Source organism: Drosophila montana, unplaced genomic scaffold (genome assembly GCF_035044405.1).
Source record: "Drosophila montana isolate Dmon_TW-CO22-7 unplaced genomic scaffold, ASM3504440v1 contig_2583_1, whole genome shotgun sequence".
Taxonomy (NCBI): Eukaryota; Metazoa; Arthropoda; class Insecta; order Diptera; family Drosophilidae; genus Drosophila; species Drosophila montana.
In genome coordinates, this window is record NW_026997446.1 from 705195 (window position 1) to 721460 (window position 16266).

Genomic DNA, 16266 nt, shown 5'->3' on the forward strand with positions numbered 1-16266 from the left:
CACCTCCCCCTCCCGCTGCTGTTGCTGCTTTATTGATTGAGACAGAATTTATTGGCAGTGCTTAACGTTTTAAGCAAACATCGTTGTGACTTTTTGACATTTGCCAGCCACTAAAAATGGCTCTTGATTCTGAATATGAAATGGCAGGCGCTTAAAGCTGCCACAGCATAAGTATAAGTGCAGCTGTGTGTGTTTGTGTGTGTTTGTGTGTGTGTGTGTGTGTGTGTTTGTGTGCCATCTCGTTAGCTGTGCGCACTTTTAGCATATTTAAATATTATGTTGCAACATTCTCAGCTGGCACAAATTGGCAAAAATCAACTCAAAAATCTACTCTCACACAAAAGGCGACCACCCCCCTCCCACCCCTCCCTCAGCCCAACCCAGCCCTTGGGCATGCAGCTGGCTGGCAGCAATAGCTGCATATCAATTTCATTTTGCTTTCATACTCGCATAATATTTGCCAATTTATTTTACACTTTTGCTGAAATTGCCGAGCGCTTTAAGTGCCGCCCCCCCCCCCCCCGCACATTAAAACCCCCCCCCATAAAGCCCACAAAATGCACCTGCCACAAGAACTTAAATAAAACAAGAAAGTTTTGGCTAAACGCAGCAAATCGAAGCAAAGATACCCTTGAGTGCACAAAAGAAATAACTACACTGTTCGCAAAATGATGATTAAAAGCATTTTGGGGTTTATATTAATCTAATTTAATCTAGGCCAAGAGAAAGATGTACTATATTGAGTCCCCCTTTCTGCCCTTGAAAAGTTCTACTATATTGAACGCTTTTCGCAGCCACGCAGATTCCCCAGGCAGAAATGAATTCTTCTAAAAATCTTAAACAAATATATAAAAACGAATGGTAAACAAATAAGTTCTTTAATTTTCCACAATTGCGGGTGAAATTTCGTGAACATGTGAAAATTATTATGTAGATAATTGAAAATATGTTTGAACGAACCCAAATTGAAACTTTGCTCAAAAAACCTTTGCTCCCCATATTCCAACTAAGAATAACGAACTAATGAAAAATATCTTTTGGACTGTGCATTGGTCGCCAATCATTCAGTTAGTCAGGATAAACAGCTTTATCTATATATAATTGCGAATAATTAACATTTTTTTGATTGACCAATCTACCAATTCCCTGCGTAGTACACTGAGCTCAACTGAGCTCCTGCTTTGCAAAATATTAATTAGAAAATGTGTGTGTTCTTTTAAATAAATTAAAAGGGAAGTCCAAATGTAAAATCGAATGTGTTTCTCAAAATGATTTAATTTGCAAACCAAAAGAAATTAAGCTTAAACAAACATTGTGGGCTGTGCTGTAACATTGATATGCTCTCAAATCAAAAATATATATATTCCTATTCCTCTTGCATTGCCGGCAAGGGTATTGAATGTGGTCAATATTTGTAAATGGGCCGAGAACGCACTCTTAACGCATTTGAATCGTTTCGTTGTCGAACGGGGCCAAGTGCATGGATGATGGTGCTCAATAGAAGCGGGCAGAAAGAAGCCTCCTCCTCCTTCTCCTCCTCCTACTTTCAGACCGACCGCCGCATGCAATTTGCAAAGGATTCAATATTCAAGTGCTTCGAATGGCTGCAAAAATCGTTGCCTAACAACAGGCGCCGGCGGAGCCAGAGCTAGAGCCTGATTTACTGAAGATACACACACGCAAGTTCCACTGTGCACAGTGGGCAAACTGCGGCAAGCTGTTGCTGGCGCAGATTATTTATGGCCAAGTCTAGACAAATGTGACCAATGTGTGTGACGATTTAATTGCCTCGGGGAGCAACGGGCAACAATTTGTTGATGATGCGAATTTTGGGGCATTTTACTCGACTTGTCATAAATATGTCAGCAATAATAATATTTGTGTGTGTGTGTGTGTAAATATTTGGCCAAGACAAATTGCAGTTAACAATTTGCAACAATTTCAGAGGCCAAACAACCGAATGGCAGGAAGATGGCCAACTCGAGTCGAGTCGAGCCTCCAGGCACACAAAGCTGCAATTATAGTTCATAAGTTGGAAAATATTTGTAGCTTAACTTGGCTGAGCATGCATTTTGGCCCTGTGTGTGTGTGAGAGTTGCTGCTACTGCTGCTGCACTTGACTAAAATAAAGATGCAAAGTTCATGATAAAATTAGCAACTTAATTGCCGAGACGGGGTCTATAAGTCAAAGCTGAAAAGCAGCCGGCGCTCGTCTAATTGCCGCAATATGAGGCACGTCAGCAGCAGCAACAACAACAACAACTACAACAACAACCTGTAGTTGAGTCAGCGGCAGACTTTTTGCTATGCTGCAATCGATCGAAAATAGATGAAAATAACAACAACTACAGCCACGACTCGGCCCGGATTAACTGTTAACAAACTTTTGAACTGGTTTTGTTTGGCGCGTTGTGGCTCTCGCCGCTTTGGCTTTGGCCAGCGAAAGCAAAAGTTGCCACCTGTCTTCGTGCCACAATGCCAAAAAGCAAGACACCAAACTTGCATTTGCATGCCGCTTGCCCAAATGCTTTCAAATTGGGTTAACGACACTTCAACTTGGCTGCAAACTGCGAAAAGAAAAAAAAAACCAAAAAACAACTAAAAACACAAATACCAGTGCAAGAAAAGCAGCAACAACAACATCCAAATGGAACTAGAAAGAGTGCTCTAGTCGAGCATGCCCGGCTGGTAAATGCCCTCTACTAAGCTAAGATACATAGGTACAGCTGCAGATGCAGATACAGATACATGTAGAGATATAGGCTATAGATGCAGATAAAGATACAGTTATAGCTACAGATGAAGATACAGCTGCAGATACGATACAGATACAGATACAGATACAGATACAGATACAGATACAGACACACAGATATACAGATATACATATATACAGATCTACAGATATACAGATATACAGATATACAGATATACAGATATACAGATATACAGATATACAGATATACAGATATACAGATATACAGATACACAGATATACAGATACACAGATATACAGATACACAGATATACAGATATACAGATATACAGATATACAGATATACAGATATACAGATATACAGATATACAGATATACAGATATACAGATATACAGATATACAGATATACAGATATACAGATATACAGATATACAGATATACAGATATACAGATATACAGATATACAGATATACAGATATACAGATATACAGATATACAGATATACAGATATACAGATATACAGATATACAGATATACAGATATACAGATATACAGATATACAGATATACAGATATACAGATATACAGATATACAGATATACAGATGTACAGATAAAGATGCAGATGCAGATGCAAATACAGATACAGTTCATAAAGATGGGCAAAGAGATGTTTAGAGTTGTTCTGCTTCTCTCTGTTACATACACATTTCCAGATTTAATACACCCTATTATTCCATTGCACTATAAATACAGGGTATAACAACAACCAAACGAAAAAAATGCACTTTCATAGCAAGTGTCGCTTTGGCAACTTATTTGCAGCATAGAAAGTGAAACTGCAATTGCAAAGTTGTTACAGATACAACAACAACAACAACAACAACAACAACAGCAACAACAGCAACAACAAAAACAACAACAACAACAATTACATGAGCAAAGATTTGGTTTAGTTTTGGTCAAAGAAAGTGAAGCCAAAGCCTTTTTTGATAGCCTGTACCGAAGCGTACTTAATTGAGGCTCACAAGTGTCAATTAGCCGGGTTAATAGAGTTGCGGCCGCAGCTCCAAAATGATGTCAAAGATTACGTGACGAGGCTTGGCCAAAACGTAAACAGCCCTCGACTAGGCAGTTTCATTAGCAAAGCATTACAAGCTCATTAGAAGCGCAATACTCAAGAAAAACTTGGCATAATTCAGCAGAATGCGGATGTTTCACACACGCACACACACACACACACACACACGTGTGTACAGTGAAGCATCCGATGCTGATTGCATAATATGAGGACAGAGCTGCAAGAGATGGGAAGAGATGGAAATAGCTGCAGCAGAAATTCACCTGCTTGGCAGCACACAAATCACTGGGAATCGGCTGGCAAAGTGAAATTAAATGAACTAAGGCCGCTGCCAGCGACGGCGACTGCGACTGCAACTGCGACTGCAACTGCAACTGCAACTGCGACTGCGAGTGCAACTGCAACAGCGAGTGCAACTGCAACAGCGATTGTAAGGCTGAAGTCATCATCGAGGCGAGGCGAGTCAAGGAACCCATAAGCATAAGCGTTGACAATATGTTGAGAGCCAGCTGAGGAGTCAGTGAGAGACTGAGAGAGAGAGAGAGAGAGAGGGAGAGAGAGGGAGAGAGAGAGAGAGCGAGAGGGAGAGAGGGAGAGCGAGCAAAATCTAGCGACATGCTAATTATGCTACAGTAATGCACACATATAGAGAAACAGATAGACAGATAAACAACTGAACTGAAAGACAAGTAACAGGCAAAAGTGTTCGACTAGCAGATGCCCTGTAAAAGGATAAGAAGCTCGTTAAAAGGTTGTTTCCTAATAGAAGTAAATGAAAGAAATTGAAAAAGGATTTAATAAATAAATCTACAAAATGGATTTATTTTCACGTGAGTTCGATCTCTAGACTTCGTGATGATGCTTAGACCGACTAGACCAACTACGACTAGCAGATGCCCTGTACGTGAATATGAAGCTAATAAAAATGTTGTTAGAAAAGGGAATTGATAAGTAAATCTATGAAATGAATTTATCTTCACGGCAATTCGATCCATAAGCTTCCTTCTGACGCTTAGCCCAACGTGCTACTCAAGCAGCTAAATCTCTATAAAAACTCGGCTCACTTCTCTATTCCTGGTCAAGCCTATTATCTATTGTCCCACTTAACAATACCCTCGAGCTCTCACATGCTAAAGTTCGCGTTTCAAGCTCCCTTGGCAATAAATATGCTACGTAATAGGAGCACAAAACTGTTTCCCTCAATCAATATTTATTGATAATGTGTAATACTGTCACATGCAGTTGCATGCTTCTCAACACTCTTATCAAAGATTTCACTGGGTATATAGGGTATAAACACAACCGGAACTGTGGTTGTGCATTGAAGTGCATGAGTCTGTCGGCCGCCCAGCTGCAGGCGAGTCTTCAACCTTTGCCCAGGCCGCGCCGCCCCACCACCCGACTGTCGCGACTGTCCCCGACTGTTCCTGATGTTGCCATTTTGCGTTGACTTTGACAAGAACGCGACCATCAAGGGCCATTATCGTGCGCCTCATCAGCAACCTCAACAAGAACAACCTCAACAGCAACGACAACGTCTAACGCCAAAGTCATTAAACTCGCGCAAGTTCCAAACGTCGACTAACGACTAATTTGCGCATATGACAGAGCGGCATGCGAGTCGACTTCTGGCATGGCATATGGCATTTGGCCTGGGCTGGGCAGGATGGGGGGCAACAGGAGATTGAAAGCTCCGTCTATTGGCAGCTCTCTGCCGAGCCTATGGCTGGGATTGCGTTGTGCGTCTGTTTCCCAGTGCGCCTCGCCAGTCTCTCGACTAAAACGTTGCCAGACACTTATGCCTTTTAAATGATAAGAAATTGTCCATTAGAGCCCGAGAGTTTGTTTCCAAAAAAATAAGAAAATTATTATTGAAAATAATAGAAAATGTGTGTGCACTTTAAAGCCAAGCTGGCTGTGTGGCTGTGGCACACGCGACGTATGCGCAACGCCCGAGGCGTTAGCCAAACAAATCACGCCACTTACGGCCATGTTATTCATTAATAAGCATGCTAATGCCCGCACACGCCCATTTGTGGTAACACATTTTGTTAGTTTTATAATAAGTACCGCATGCAAACGGTTAAAGTCAATCCGGGGCTGGAAAACAGGGAAAGCAGGGAAAACAGGGTAAAAGCTGTGAAGCAGCTACAAAGCGCACTTAATTGCTGCGAAATCACGCGTTAACCTAGACTATAATGCCATAGAGTTCACATATCGCGCATGAACATCATATTGGAGTAGCTACAGTAGCCCATCGCAGGTGGGAACCAGAAGGGCAGTCGGTGATTATCTGATTTTACTCGATAAATACGAGTGGAGCACAACAAGACAGAAGAATTGCCGATAATCAAATACTCTTGCACAAATATCTGAGATAGAAGCCAGATATAAGCCAGATAAAGCCAGAAAGAAGCCAGAAAGAAGCCAGATAGAAGCCAGATAAAGCCAGATAGAAGCCAGATAGAAGCCAGATAGAAGCCAGATAGAAGCCAGATAGAAGCCAGAGAGAAACCAGAGAGAAACCAGATAGAAACCAGATAGAAGCCATATAGAAGCCAGATAGAAGCCAGATAGAAGCCAGATAGAAGCCAGATAGAAGCCAGATAGAAGCCAGATAGAAGCCAGATAGAAGCCAGATAGAAGCCAGAAAGAAGCCAGATAGAAGACACATATGTGATATATAAGACGGATGTTGATTGAACTATATATAAAATATATCTTGAGATATTTTGCGAATATAATAAGAAAGAAGTTTATCTAAGAAGTTCACTTTCAACTGATCGTTTCTATGGCAGCTACATGATATAGTTTCCCGATCTAGCTGATTCTGACTACCCGACATGAGCTTTAAAAAAGTTGAAAAACTTTGTATAGATAAAGACAGACGCAGATATCGACTCGGCCATGGATACTTCTTATCAGGAATATATTAACTTCATGGGATCGGAGTTGTCTCCTTCAAAGAAAAGGTTCAAATACCTACATATGCAAACAACAAGCTTTATATTTCATACTCAATTCTCTCGCTTCTTCTTCTGTGCATTGCAATCAGCACAGAGAAACTGATATACCTAAGGAAAGGGTATTCAAGTGCTGCGTACCCGTACAATATGCAGCCGGGAAAGCGCCATGAATAACGGTGCTGTGCAAATGGCGCTGGCCGTGCACCTTGGGGGCAGTCTAATTAAACACGACACTGAAAATGTGTCCTCCGCTGTCATTGACACGTGTGTGCACAACAGCAGCAACAACAACAGCAACAACAACAACAGCAACAGCGACAACAACAACAACAGCAGCAGCAGCGACAACAATAATAATAAAACTGAAGCCGGTGTCCAGCCGGATATGCAGCAGCCGATAGGCCGTTAATACACAGCACACATACACACAAATACCCGCACACACACACACCCATACACACACTCAGAAACACCCACCGACACATGACAGGCAGCGGCCAGAAGCTGCGTCGGCTGATTTTCCGTTTGACAACAGTTGCCGGAATAGCCGTACACAACACACACCCACACACACTCACACACACACGACGCACTCACACACACAACACACACAGCAAATCCACATACACACACACACAGCAAATCCACATACACAGCTGCAGAGATTCACGCACGTGATTTATGTGCGTGGGCGCGCATTTTAAGGCGGCAACAAACGAGGTGCAAGAGGTGGCTGCTCTGGGCGGCGCCCAGCAATGTCCGCTGTACGCAATAGCAAGCGAGTATATACGACTAGAAGTTGCCCTATAATCAAAAAGCGACTGATACACAGGAAAAGAAACACATGAGCTACATTTATGAGCCCCTTAAGGAATAGATATTTATCGATTTCGTGCGCATGATAAACGACAATTTATAAAGGAATATTCTCTGGATTTAAATCTCTTATAATATAGAGAGATAAAGATGGAGACAGAGTACGTTCTTCTTTACCAATATACCCTTTGCCACGCACTTTCCACAGGGTAGCGGGTATAAAAACCGTTGGCAACTTTATTGGAATACGCATATTTTACGTGCGCACGCGACTCGATGCTGGTCAATTCAATCAGGATATAATTTTATGCGTTACTTAAACACGCAGGATATGTTAATATTGTGGCGCTAGCCCAGCGGCCGCATCAACAGGGCAAACAACAACAGCAACAGCAACAAAAAAGCTTCACTGTACGCTTGAAATAACAGCATAGTTGCTGCGGATAAATAACCATGTGTGTGTGTGTGTGTGTGTGTGTGTGTGTGTGCGTGTGTTTGTTTGTGTTTTCATGATTAATTAATTGTATTTAAAGCATAATTGCCTCTAGCTTTCATTTGATTAAATTTCCGTGCGACACAATCGGCAGGTCAATTGGCTTTCTGCCTTTTAAATCCAGCTGCAAATATTGCCCGAAAGTATTTAAAACAAGTAAAAGTGCTCGGGTCGGGCGTGCTCGACTGGGAGATACGCTGCAGCCAGCGCTGAGATACGTTCCTTGACCTTCACTACGAAATGGTATACGAAAAGGGGAAAGGTATCCAAAAAGTAACAAAGAAGTGAAATATTCCCAATCTGTGTATATCATAAGATACCGAATTTGGTTTTGTCGAGTTGTGCTCTAAGAACCAAGTTTTAAAATCGATTTGTATCGATTTTTGGAAATGGGACAAGATATCGATAAAAACGACAATCTCCTTTGGCGTATGTTATACGAGAATATGCAGCTGAAGTTTGAAATCTTTAGCTTTTGCAGTTTCTGAATTCGACACGTTTTTATAAACGGGCGGACGTTAGGGGTAGATCGAATACATAAACCTCTTGGGGCGATGCTTGCCTGTAACATACAATTGTATGCAGAAAAAGATATATGTTAAGTACAGCCCATAGTTCGCCCTGCTCTTTAATGTATGCCATACGAATATAGTACAATGTTTAATGAAGTAAAGAGCGCACAAATTTTAATATTCTCCTCATTGAATTCGGTATTAAATAAAAGTCTATATTTTTTGTTATTTTAACCGATTGCCGAGATAGCATAAAATGTTTGTTTTAAATATTGCTACTTATGTGTCTAATTATTTAACATGATGTTGGCGTGTGAATTGCCAATTAGTAGAAAGATAAGCTAGCCAGCGCAGGTGCTATAAGAGACCTGCGCTAATCCACCTGGTGGAGTTCTTTAAAGTTGTAAGGGGAAGGTTAAGCTTCAAATAAACTTTTAGTTGTACATTTGATTGAATTGGGAGTAGATTCGTTATCTATCACAGGGTTCAAAGCAAACAAAGGAACTAAACTGAAGCCAGATATTTGCGAGTTACGCGTGAATATTATGTCGATAACACAACTAGGGCTATCAGGAAATGGAGCTCTAAAAAGATTATCAATAGACATATTACTTTTGAGTACTTTCCAGATTTTAATGCCGTTCCACTCGCAGTTAGAAAATTACTACAGCTGCTTCCCTCTATCGTGAAACAGAAAACCTTTTATATATAATAATATATGAGGGTGATATTTTCTAACCATGACCCATGACATGTCTTCACAAATTTCATATATGAAATAGTGCCCAGGTCTATTGTGGCTTAATATTTGTTACGAAAGAATAATATTTAATGGCAGATATTCCTGACTGAGCTCTGCACGAATTTGTTGTGGGTTTTAGTAACTTTTCTGTTAACATTGAATTTGTGTTTAATTTTTTACTATTTCGCTTGTTTTTTTTTATAAAGTTTAGCAGTTGATTAATTGTTAATTTGTGTCATAAGTTTTTTGTGCCGTGTCCCTTTCTATTCGCCAAACAATATTTGATTAATTTTGCAGCTAATTTGGTTAATTAAATTTTGCTATTTCAGTTACGTGACGCGCCCAACATGATGCCTTAATTATTAATATATTTACATATCCATATATATATGTATATAAATATTTCTTTGTTGCTGTTTTCACGCCCCAAAAGTTGACGTGCCAACTGTCGCTTCTCTAGCTGTCCGTCCGTCCATCTGTCCGTCCGTCCGTCTACATTCCCTGCATACTATAATCGATGCCAGACAACAACTTTTTGGCAGAGACTCACACGCACAGGCTCCGGGCGAGGAACTGGGCCTGGGTCTGGGCCGGGGTCTGGGCCCTGTTCAGGTTGCGGGCGAATCATTTTGGCAAAAGTTATGAAACAAAATACGTAAATCTCTTTAGTTGGCTCATAATTATGACATTAAGCGGCGATCCGACTTGAATTTTAATTGGCATGCCGTCAGCTGGGCGAAGGGGGAAGGCGGGGAAGGAGGGGAGCTGCGCTGTATTAATGATAGTATGCGCATTGTTGCTGCTTTATGTTGATTAATAAATAATTCTTGCTCTGGCAGCGGCTCGTTTGCGGCCATTCATTGACGCGTTTTATGGCCTGATACATGGATTGTGTTCCGCCAAAAATGGCCGAACCGTTAACAATAATGGCCCGTTGATTGCCCGACGGCGACAAGCAGCCGAATTTAATTAAACTTATTCAAAAACTGAGCTCTTTTTTCAATGACCATCGCGGGGCTTGTTCTGGGGCATGAGACAGAGTTTACGCATAAATCAATTCCATAGAATTCTAAATACTTCAAACTATTTTTGCTTCTTTCTTTTCTCTTGTATTGATTTGGGTTATTAGAACAAGACTACCACAAAGTCGACACAGAGTTTGATAATTAGCAGCACTTTGAGGCTGCTTTTGATTTAATATAATTTAATTTAGCTTGGAATAAGTAAGTCGCACGTTATGGGAAATTTATGCTTGATGAACATCGGAGTTTATAGTCCGATCTTGGTCCTATATTTGCCAATAAAAGCCAGAACTCAAAGCTCTAGCTTTTCAAAAGAGTTTTTGGTAGTTTGATTAAGTGGGAAAGATATCGAAAAAGTGAAGCATTCGAAATATACGAGCACCAGCATATAAAGTTTGCTGGATGTAGCTCTTATATATATCGATATATACTTTAATAACAAAGTCTCAAAATCGACATTTATCGATATTGTGCAAATATTGATAAACGATAAACTCATTCTGCATATCTTATAGGAAAATATACCTATATACACAGGTACATAGACAGATGAACAGAGTTCTCTGGTTCGCCTCAGCTCGTCGAATAGATGCTCAAGAATATATATACTATATATTGTGTAGGGGCGGCTTAGTTAATGGAGAAGTCTATTACAGACCATTGTACAAAATCATAATACCCTTTTCACTCATATTCAATGAGTTCAGGGTATAAACAATGAAATGCAGCCCATAATCCGCGCTGCGCTCGAAAGTATGCAATGAAAAATGTGGTGCAATTCCTTACGAGCTGTTCCTCATTAAATTCTACATATTTGATCTGTCTATAATTTGCAATTGTTACCTATTGCTGAGATAATTTCAAAATAATTGTTTCAAAATGTTTTTACTTATGTGTCTAATTATGGAACATGATTATGGCGTGTTAAAAGCAAGTATTGTAAAGTATTATTAGTGCAAAGATAAGCTAGTCTGAGCTGGGTCTATATAAGGCCTGTGCAGTTGAACCAGACTAAACAGAAGTATTTTATTTTCGGCAACAAAATGTTATCTCAAATGGTTTTTAGAAAGTTCTTGCTGCTGCTTTTAGTACTTAAAAGCTCTGACTGCAAGGTTAGTTAATCTTGAAATAGACTAATTAGCAATTCGTAGAGTTGATCGGGATATACTTCTGCAGCGCAACTGGGAATACGATCCGATATCCATCAACGGGATCAGTGCAGATGAAACCAAAATGAAGTTCGATTTGCGCGTAGAGCGCTTGGGTCGCCACGAAATTGGCTTTTCGGGCACCATCGACTGGCAATATGATATCGATAACACGACTATGGTGGGCTATCTATCGGCAAATGGAACTCGATAGTAATAATAATAATTACTATATATTTTCAACTATTCTCAAGATTGAGATGCGGATCTTTCGCAGTGTGAGCGGCAGCGAAAGTGACTACAAACTGCTGCCCTATGCTGTACCCAAGAAACCTTATCCGTCCGCAAAGCGACCATATGATGAAATTGGATATCCCAATTTATCTCGCTGTTCCAACATACCCCGAATCGAGGGCGACGTGCTCCATCCATGGCCCAGGAATCTGTACACATTTCATATGTGTGCATTCACAGATGGCGTCTTGCCCGAAGTATTGGTTGAAGGTTACTACAAGACTATAATCAAAGTAACTGGCGAGGTCGATTGGAGCTTGACTATTGTCATAATGATCCGCACAAGGCTAATCTAATCTAAGCGGATTTTCTCTCAATTATAGCAAATATCTGGTGTGGTTTTTGGTTAGTCTTCTGCTCAAGTTTTTAACTATGTTTTGCACTATTTCGGTTTCGTTTTCTTTTTCACTTATTCGATTCTTTTGTTTGTTTCATTTCACAAATACGCGAAGTAAAAATAACTGAGACCCCAAACATTGCAATTATGCTACTTTTGGTAAATGTTAACTTTGGGGAGAGAGAATTTAAATTTAAGAAATTAAATTGCTGCATTCAAATATTGATAACACGGGATAAGGGTTTGAAACACAAACCGGATACGTTCATGAGCAGAATTAATAGCCAGGATAGCTAGGGACTAGGTTCGACTAGGTAAGAACTCATCAAAAATGTGTAAAAAGGGCATAATGTAGTTGTGCAAATGTATCTAACAGGCAGAAAGAAGCATCTCTCAAGCCATAAAGTGTATATATTAATGATTATCTTCGATAGACGAGTCGATCTAGCCCTAAACACATCAATGTCAGAGGCTATAAGAGCGACAGACTTGAAATTGTGAACGTAGGTCCTCCTATTGCCTGCGTCGTACAAGTTTGTTGCAATAATCGATAACATGCCACGTTTCCAAGTAATCGATACAAATCGATATCGAAATTATGTTTATTGAGCAAATCTCGTTGGTTTTACTAGCTAGAGCCACAAAAATTGACATGTAGCTTCTGGAATAGTAAACACAGATCAAGTATCTTTTATTTTATAGCTACCGCCATCCCCCCCCTCCACAAAACCAGCGTGAGCAGCAGTTGGTGCTGGTAGAAGGAGGTTCAGGGTATGCCCCAGTCGGACACTCTTACTTGTTTAGGCTTTCAGTCTTGGATATTCTAAATTTTCACGAAACGTAAGAAAGCGATCTTCGACTTCATAAGGAATATATACATATATTATTTTAATCTATATAAACAGACATGTGTCAGTTCGACTGAAAACTATTTTAATCAAATTAAAAGAAATTTATTTCTGCACGCTGAAGTCAACCAGTTCGAACTACTGTCTGTTCAGGTTTAGGTTGTCACACGATTTGTTTGCTTGCACGAGTTGACCCGAATTGTTTTTTTTTTTTGGACCCAAATTAACAGTTGCATAAAAGCAAATGAGGCCCGAATTGGTTTTTACTACGGGTAAAAGCAATTTGATTGGCACTTGGCGACAAACTTTTACATGCCAACGAATTTCAAACGTATTACCAACAATTTTTGGACAATTTTGCCCATGCCCCCCCCTGAGTCCCGCTCATGGCACAGAGACTTTTATGGCTTGCGCTATGTTGTTTACACTCGAAACTAAATTAAAGCGACATGAAAATGCAATAATTTTCGCCTTTTTTTTTTCTTATTTATTTATTTATTTGTGTTGGCCATCGTCAGTGTCATTGCCATTTTGGTTGCTGCTGTTGCTGCTGCTGCTGTTGTTGTCGTCGTAAAACTCACAGCAATTGCTAGTGTAAGTGTATTAGATAAGTGCTTTGTTTGCCCTTCGCACGCATGAACTTTGCGCGGCGAGTGACGTATAAATTTATTTAGTTGCCGCATAAAAGTTCACTTATTCAGCTGCCGTTGTTGCCGGCAATAAAAGTAATGTTTGATAATAAGCGGCAGCAACAGCAGCAACAGCAGCATCAGCAACAAAAACAACAACAACTTCATTTGCAATTTCCGTGCGATTGTCTCAAGTTGGCTGCTGCTGCTGTCTGTTGCTGCTGCTGCTGATAGAAATCAGAGGCAAAATGTTGCAATGCCAACAGCAACAACAGCAACAGCAACAGCGTCGACAACAACTGAATAAAGTTATTAGCGCATTTAACTGAGCCAACGGCTGTGAACTGCCTCCTCTTCAACCTCCTCTCCTCCTCTCGCTCCTCCTCCTCCCGTTCCTCCTCTCAGCATCCTCGGCGCTCGTTATGCGAATACTCGCACATCGCACATCGCATTGTTCGTCTGGCCAACTGCGAATGCAATTTCCATTTTAATTACTTCCAAATGACAACAACAATAACAACTGCAGGCTGCTGAGAGACGAGTGAGCCGATGGGCAGACATTCGGCAGACAAATAGCAACAGCAGCAGCAACAACAACAACGGCAACAACAGACCAAAGCTGGCGGTGGCGCATGCGCCGTAACAGCAACAACAACAACAACAATAAAAGCAACAGCAACAACAACGACAACAACAAGAGCAACACTTGCAATAAAGGCGAAAATTAGTCACACAATTCATGGCACGTTTAAAATACAAAACAACACGCGGTTGACATTAAGAGTTTGTCTATAAAAATATATATAAAACTAAACTATATAAATATATTTATATTCATATTCCAAGAATCAAAAGAAATATCTTGAATTTGACGAGAACTTAGCAGATATCCGATATGTTTCTCTACTGAAATGTTGCTCTACTTTGGACAACAACTTAATTTTTAGAATGTCCCGGCTTTGAATATCATATACATATATGCATCGCATAATTGTTCTCTTAATCAAAAACCATAGTTAGCCGGTACTTATTCAAAATTCAATTGATAGAGATAAAATACCATACTATACTACAGTATATATTATGTATAGAATACTATACTTGTGACTTATATAGACATGTATATTGTGTATATAAATATACAAGGAAGAGTTTGACTGACTGAGAGATTGACTGACTGAGAGATTGACTGACTGATCGGTGTTCAGAACACATTTCAATCAGTAAATAACTTCAAAGTGTGATTGAAATAAAGTATTGATTGATATTGATTGAGACTGCCTGTATTAGTTGTCTTAAACGTTGAACGAGTAAGCGTAATGTAGCTGGTTCAACTCCCGCAGTAGCTTTTAAATCCAATATTTGCTAATTTAATTTGTTATTGATGGCAAAAAAATATGCAAAAATAAGAAATTAAAAAAAGAAAAGTTAATCAACAGCTTGTCGTCTACTTCTACGGAGTCGGAGTTGTTCCCGCCATAACACCAAAAGCTTATAAATAATACACTCTATAAAAAAACCAGATGGCAGCTGTTGGAGTTCTTTATTAGCTAGCTATAAGCAATATATATTAAGGTCCATTATGTTTCTACTGGTCTGTAATTTACTACATTCACAACATATCTAAAAGCGGCGCATAAACATCTCAAGCAACCCTCGCGAATAGAAAACTTAACACTCTGCGCGTAGCTGCTATTAAAAATGCGAATTAAAATTCGACTTGTTGTTGCTCGAATTGGATATCGTTGTCGTTGTTGCTGCACTTGTTGTTGTTGTTGCTGTTGTTGTTGTTGCTCTCGTTGTTTTTGTTGTTGTTGTTGTTGCTGTTGTTGTTGCTGGTGACACTTGTCGTTTGCTACCTTTGCTGTTTCGTTGTTGTTCGCGTTTTTTTGTTGTCGCTGTTTTTTTTTTGTATTTGTGCATTTTCTGCATAAATATTTCAACACTTTCGCTTTTGTTTTGTGTCACACAAAAAATGGTTTTAATTATTCCCAACGTGAGCGCAAAGCCGCCTCGCCCGCCCTCCCCCTGCACCTGCCCCTGCTGCCCCCTTTTTGGATAGGGCGTCCTCTGCACGGCTTGCCGTGCATTTTAATTGCATTTTTATTTAATTCCAGTGTGTGCTGCATCTAATTTGTTGTCATCGCGTTGTTATTGTAATTTTGTAATATTTATTTTTTATTTGTTTACCTTTTCATTTGTCTTTTCTTTTTGTTTGTAGTCCATTTTTTGTTTTATTTCTTGCTTTTGTTTTTACCTTTTGCCTGACTTTTTTATGTTTCTTCCCACGCACTTGCAATAGTCTTGGCCCATTGTTGTCGTCGTGCATTTGTTTGCGTAATTGTTAAAAGGCAAGAGCAAAACAAAACAAAAAAAGAAAACGAAGAAAATAATAAAAACAATGATAATTTCGTCATAGCGATTGTCTTTTGTTTGCGAATTGATTAGCACGATCTGATTTGTATTCGCCTTCAGACACATAAGAGCATTACATTTGCCCGGGCTTTGGAGTTTGCAACAACTACGAGTTATCTTTTTTAAATTAATTACTAATCCATTTTTTTATAATCTATTTAATTACGAACAAGAACAACAACTTCTTGACATAGTTATGTAACATATATACCATATTTTGAATTTAATAATAACATTTTTGACCATTT

The 16266-nt window shown here is 39.7% G+C and overlaps 1 protein-coding gene and 1 long non-coding RNA gene across 2 annotated transcripts in view; one reads left to right on the top strand and one right to left on the bottom strand.

Annotated features, from left to right (window-relative positions):
• The window catches only part of LOC135429083 (uncharacterized), a 114196-nt gene that overhangs the window by 29737 nt on the left and 68193 nt on the right, over window positions 1-16266 (bottom strand). The gene's annotated exons all lie outside the window — the stretch shown is intronic.
• Window positions 11377-12166, top strand: LOC135429093 (uncharacterized). Its single transcript, XM_064683282.1, has 3 exons — window positions 11377-11459; window positions 11524-11676; window positions 11750-12166. The coding sequence occupies exons 1-3, from the start codon at window positions 11391-11393 to the stop codon at window positions 12083-12085; spliced, it is 558 nt and encodes a 185-aa protein (XP_064539352.1). The 5' UTR covers window positions 11377-11390; the 3' UTR covers window positions 12086-12166.